The 6,557-nt window shown below is 50.6% G+C and overlaps 1 protein-coding gene across 1 annotated transcript in view; it reads right to left on the minus strand.

Moving 5' to 3' along the window:
* Window positions 1–6,230: 6,230 nt before the first annotated feature.
* LEPR (leptin receptor) overlaps window positions 6,231–6,557 on the minus strand; it is a 33,723-nt gene continuing 33,396 nt past the window's right edge. The window contains 1 exon segment of the mRNA XM_010293543.1: window positions 6,231–6,557. This exon segment is cut by the window's right edge and continues 9 nt beyond it. Coding sequence (XP_010291845.1) covers window positions 6,231–6,557 — 327 coding nt within the window.

Below are 6,557 nucleotides of genomic sequence, written 5' to 3' on the forward strand. Positions count from 1 at the left end.
AAGGGCAGTTGGGGACAACCCGGCTCCCGCGGGACTCGGTGGCTTTTCAGGGCGCTGGAGGGCTTCGTGTTGCCATTTCTGCACCAGATGGGCCTGAGCGGTGCGGCTGCGGGGCGAGGGAGCCGCTCGCAGCGGTGCCTTTGTCAGCTTGCTCAAAATAGCACAGGCACCTTGCAGCGTCTCGTCGCAGAACAGTCCACTCAAAGCAGGGAGGGAAATGCCAAAAACCAGAGCCAACACCGAGCAGGGTACATGCGCTGTGCCCGCCGCGCTAAGGGAGGCGGGATTCGGGCTTCGGGCAGGGACAAGGGCAAGAAATCTTACGTCAGTTATGCCGCAAGCGCGGCGAGGGGCGCGTGCAACAAACGAGCCAGACCGTGGAATCATTTAGGTTGGAAAAGACCCAAAAGATCATCCGTCCTAGCCAAAGCGGGGACACCTGCCCCTGGTTCCTCCGCGCGCTGCCCTGCGTCCGGCTGCGCAGCATGCGACGCCGCAGGACAACAGTATGTTACGCTTTGAGAGCCAGCAGATAGAAACGTTACGTACTGTACAGCAGCTCCGGCCCCTCTGAGGTCCCGTTCCAGCAAACCGCAAAGTGAAACTCTACAGATTTTCCCAATTTACCCTGAACGAAACACGCGGGTGCTGGAGTTCACCAGTGGGAAAGCCGGGGGGCAGGACTGGCTCCCGCGCCAGGCAACACCTAGTCAACAGAAACATCCACGATAAAGGCTTTATTCACAAAAATAATTACAAAATTGCTCTGACGCTGTTAGAAAGCGGTGTTTCAGGTTACATTCTTACCAGCGGGAAATAATTACCGTAAATGCTCCAGAAGTGAAAGCCGCATACAGAAAAGAAATGAGTTCATGGTTTGTGCAAGGGGAAAAGAAACGCTTTTTTTTTTTTACTGCAAACTTTCAAACCCAAGGCCGACTGCACAGATCAACGGCTGAAAACAGATGAACACTTTACACATGCACAAAACATGAGAACCAGTTTCTTGCTGCTTCAAACATCAATTGCAGTTTGTTTTTTTTTTTTAAAGGCATTTAACTGTAGCTGCAAGTTTATCTAAGCTACATTTGATCAATTTGCTTAGATAAATGAGCTATCCTCCTGAATGCTCTTCAAAATTCACTTGTGAGGACTTAACATTAAGGCTTACTACGTACTTCAGAAGCTGCACGTGGCCCCCCCTAATTGCTTGTCCAGTTTAAATCGAAAAGGCCTTTCCTGGTGGGTACGGAGCCATGGCAAAAAACCCCACCTCTCTGCAAAATGACCAACTTTACCGGGAATTAACACTGGATTATTTGAAGGGCATCGGTGTATCTCTGGGGAAGCACTAACCCTTTCGCTATTAGAAGCAAACAGAAGCCGTGCGGGGTTGCTCCCGCAGCCGAGCCCCGGGTTTATGGTGGCACCGAGCTCTCGGGACGCTCCGAAACGCGTTTCCGCAGCGTTCCTCTTCCCTCGCCGTGCCCCAGGCACCGAGCCCGGAGCGGCCCCGGCTGGAGGGGACTGCGGCAGACCAGAGATGAAGATGAAGGTCGCCAGCTGAAAGCCACATCGCCCCAGCAACCCTCTTCCTCCGATGCCGATCGCGGCCTGACCCTGTTCCCTACTGTCTCCCCGCTTCTCGGCAAGGCCTCCCGGGACTCTTGCCACGACGGGGCCAGAGCCCAGGAGAGTTGGGCACGCATGGACCCCTGGCTCCGCTCCGTTTCAGACAGCTGGAGGGCAGGAGGGCTCTGCAGAGGGATCTGGACAGGCTGGATCGATGGTCAACTGCATGAGGTTCAATACGGCCAAGTGCTGGGTCCTGCACTTGGGTCACAACAACCCCACGCAACGCTACAGGCTTGGGGAGGAGTGGCTGGAGAGCTGCCCAGGGAAAAGGCCCTGGGGGTGCTGGTTGACAGCCGGCTGAACATGAGCCGGCAGTGTGCCCAGGTGGCCAAGAAGGCCAAACAGTGTCCTGGCCTGTATCAGAACTAGTGTGGCCAGCAGGAGTATGGAAGTGATGGTACCACTGTACTCGGCACTGGTGAGGCCACACCTCGAATCTTGTGTTCAGTTTTGGGCCTCTCACTACAAGAAGGACATTGAGGTGCTGGAGCGTGTCCAGAGAAGATCAACGAAGCTGGTGAGGGGTCTGGAGCACAAGTCTTATGAGGCGGGGGTGTTATGATAACTTTGATTCCAAATGTGTTATAATGCATTTAAATTTCACTTTTGTAAGAAACGTGCCTGGAAGAGGGCTGTGCCTGCAGGTGTAATGGCTGTACAGCATTTAGAGCTCCTGTGTACTTACGGAACGAAGCATCTGCTCTTAAAAGCCAACACTCAAACTCACTACTGGCGCAAGCGAAACGCCGTTGCTGCGGGTGCAGCAGCAAGCCGCAGGAGATGCTGCTCCGGCGTGAAGCACATGCAGCGGCTGCCCCGCGAGAAGAGGAGACGGCTGTAAGTGCAGAATAAAACACCCTTATCTAACACGGCCTGGGAAGTACTCGGCTCTGGTACACAAACAAGCTGAGGGGAAAAAAATAACGGTAGAAGAGAAAGGGGTAACGGAGCCCAGCTCTTCCTTTCCTCGCCCAAAGGCAGATGCTGCCGCAGGAGCAGCCGGGGCCGAAACCGTAACCGGAGCCCAGGGCAGAGGCAGCGGCAGCAGACGGGGCATTCAGGACACGCGGGTTTGGGCTTCATACAAGCGCGAAGAAAGGCGAAGAGCGGGACGGAAGGGCCGTTCACTGCGGATGAAAATGCCGGAGCGAGCGCCAGTTTTAGGCGGTATTTATTGAACAAACTCGTACAGCCGTGCCCTGCCCCTCACTATGGGTCGGGCCCCGGGTTTACCTGCACTATTCAGAAACGTGGGGACTGGAGACAGGGTGCGGAGCGCGTTTCAGAAAAGGCACACCTACATTAAGGGATTAAATTGCTTGGTTCTACAGTAATTACACTTAAAAGTCTTTTCTTTTTGCTGAAGCAGAAGAGATCAGCTCGTATTTGCAGCTTTTCTTACATTCACAGCAGGGATTTCTCTAAATGCCCGGTTTGTTTTCCTCAGGACCACCACTTGCTCTGGCCATTGGGAAAAAACCATGACTGGGATGGCAGAGAGGCTCTCCAGGAGGACAGGCTGGACTCCCAAAGGTGGCAATATCAGCATATCTACCAACTTCCATCGAGGGAAGACGTTCTGCACTTTTTTTTTAAGATAGCAGCCCTCGAGCACAGCTGCAGGCACCACAGCAAGCCCAGGCTGCAAACGCCATCGGCTCCGAGGCACGTCGGCGTCCTGCGTGACGGGGCAGGGAAGGTCAGCTTCCACGTTGTCCCATGTTCCCGGACAGCCTCCACTGGTGCGCTCAGCTGATCGTTCCCACGGTTAAGGGTACTCCTGTCCTTACAGAGCTACTGGATGAGGATGTCGGATGACAAAATCAATGTCTGCTTTTCTTTTCTTGAGAAAGACGATCTTCAAACACGACAAAGTAATTTTTCTGGACACAGTATTTAAAGAAATCCGAACCTCCTGATGAGCCACACGTGTATTATGCCGGTCTACAGGGGACCGCCCTACCCCCTCTGCTTCCCAAGAGCAAGGCGTTTCGGCAGATGCGTGTGCTGCAGGGCACGGGGAGGGGAGTCCCTCCTCCGAACAGAAGGTGATACGGTTCTACTACGGCAGCTGCCACAAAACTGCATTTCAGTAGCTCACATCACCTCTGCATCCCAGGTTACCAAGAGGACAAGTGCAGGAATCTAGGTCTTCCACCCCAAATTCACCTGCACCACATGAGGGATCCCTGTGGCACCAGCTGGGGCAGCAGACCTCCACCAGCCTCCCCACATCTTCAAACTTGTGTCCAGGGGATGTTGGATCTGGTGGACAAACCATCAGGAGGGGCAGGATCCAACAGCCGAGTCCGTTCCCGGGGCGTTCTTCGCACCCTGGAGGTTGTGCCGTGTCACGTTCACGTCCTGGCAGGAGTGAATTTCTTTTTTCAGCTGAATTCTAAGCTTAGCATTCACCTGGGTGCTAATCACCGGGTAAACCCTAGAACTCTGCAGGAACCTTTTCAAGACCTCAGGTTTGTCCCCGCAGCCTTCAATCACATTTTCAAGTGACAAGGACTTCTGGATACTTACACAAAACATGTTTTAGTTCCCCCCGCTGCACACAGTATTTTTGAAACAAGTACATTAGATTGGTGTCATAGTCAACATCCAGAAACAGAGACACCCAGCAAGAGCCAGGTTAGCAGCGTGTTTGAGAAGCAGCAGTGGGGCTTTTCTGTAAAGCTTGTGTTAAAAAGTGCAGATAAATACTTGCTTTGGTCCTTTTTGCTCCATAGGATTTCTTATCACTAATGTATTAAAGTGTTTTCACACCTCTCCTACTATTTATTATTGTTGCTGGGTTTTGCCCTTTTGTTTTTCATTGCCTACGTAAGTTTTACATAAATTTAGCTTTGGAATACACGATATAGTAATTCTTAGCTCCTCAAAGGTGTTCTTTGAAAAGGCATGTATACAAAAATATTTACTATGAAGTAGAAAAAATATATTTGGCTTGCAAGTAAGTGTGGTTTTCTTTACCTGCTTATCCCAGAAAAATACAGCTGAGATGCAAGATCTAATTCTCTTCCCACCTGAAGCTTTTCAGCTGAGCAGAGCAGGGCTCATGAAGGCAAACCGACTTCTCCAAGTCCACAGAGCCAGGCTAGCTCACCAAAGATCAAAAACACAGGACCCTCGGATCAAACAACTGCCTTTTCTACTCTGGGCTCTTAGGAAAGGGGTTTGGAAGAGACGTTAGTTTTACGGCAGTACCATTTGTACTAGAATCTCATGTTCAACAACAAAAACGTTGACATTTTACTTCCAAGTACATCATTTTACCCAGGTAACACCCCACAATTAACGTAGCCACAAGAATTTTGATTCTCTTATAAGTCTTCAGCTACTGGAACCGTTACTTCTTCAGGGAGTGTTCTGTACACCGATGCACTGTTCAGCACACGTCTCTGACCTTACAGTTTCTTTTACAGCTCTTTGATGCTACTGATGAATATTTTCAATTTACTTTAAGAGAGACAACATAACAGTAGCCACAAATTTGCCATCATCAGTCAGAGCCTCCCTTTCGACAGCTGAAATAGAGCGTTCCGACTGCTTCTTCACATTGGCCATCTGAATATTCACAGGCTCAGCTTAACACAGATGTCAGCTAAGCAACAAATACATCAGGATTTTGGAGAAAAAAGCCTCACCAATGTATTTGGTATTTGTACAGTACATCCACTTACCACCAGTTCAAGTGGACACCGACGTACCACAACCTGGCAGTCTTTCTGAGCACCCAGTGGCTGCACTGCATCCCGGTCAACTCAGTCTGTAGCATTCGGCGTCACAGATCGTTCCCAGAGAAATGACACAATCAAGCTTTTCCCCTCCCAAACGCCACACATGAATATATTTCAATCTACCTACTAGGTCACTCCTTTCTGTCTTGCCCCTGGGGTCCCCCAAGCAAACCCTAAAAGAAGAACAAGCTCTTTCAACAGTTTGCTGACGTGTTTGAAGAGAAGAGATACTTCACGCCTAAACAGAGAGAAGCAACGTGCGTGTGGGTCAGTACCGCCGACAGACTGCGCTCACCCCTGCAAACACGGTCCTGGTTGACAACAGCAAATTGAAAGCAGCCCACCGCTACACAACCGGGCACAACCCACAACAAGACTGTAAAGGGCCACGTCGTAAATGCATGAAGAAGGAGCTGTGTTCATTTGGCGCACGTTGCTCGAATCCTTCCCAGCCCTCGAGGAGCGTCTGGGCATCTCCACACCATGGCCTGCAAAAGCCCCAACTCCTCTACCTCTCCCCAGCTGGAGGAAGAGTCGCTTGTCATCACCGATGACACGTGGAAGGTGCTGCTGTGCTCTGGCTGCGGATGAGCGATGTGGTGGCCGGGTATGTTCATGGCAACCAGCTGTGGCTACAGAGGGCTTACAGATCTGTTGAAGGCTCACATTTGAAAATTAGGTCAAGAAATGGAATTTCTTCCCACTAAAATCCTGGCACTCAAATATAGAACCAGTTACCCAGCTTCGAAACAGGAGAGCTCCCGAAAGAAGTCAGGAGAAGGAAAAGCAGGGGAGCGTATCAATACCTAAAAAACCATTACAAATATCAAATTATGGTGTGACGACTTAAGAGTTTTTCTCTGTGGTCTCTTGCACCCTGGCTGCAGTCATCTGGAACTGCGGCATGTATGGCACAACGGCTTTATACTTAAGGCTACTTTGGATAAATGAATTTAAATTAGGAGGCGTATGCTGAAGAAACCCCCCATCCTTGAGTAGATCGGTTGTATGGAACTGACACACCACCCCAGAACTTTCTGTTAAAAAAATGTCATTTTCCCTCTTTTCCAATAGGTAATACAGGCTCCGCTCAGGACTGTCGCCATCTGTGAAAGCGTCATCCTGATCTGAAGGCTCTGAAAATCCCTCTGAAGAAATAAGGGAAAGGGAAAG

This window comes from Phaethon lepturus, unplaced genomic scaffold, assembly GCF_000687285.1.
Source record: "Phaethon lepturus isolate BGI_N335 unplaced genomic scaffold, ASM68728v1 scaffold23550, whole genome shotgun sequence".
Classification (NCBI taxonomy): Eukaryota; Metazoa; Chordata; class Aves; order Phaethontiformes; family Phaethontidae; genus Phaethon; species Phaethon lepturus.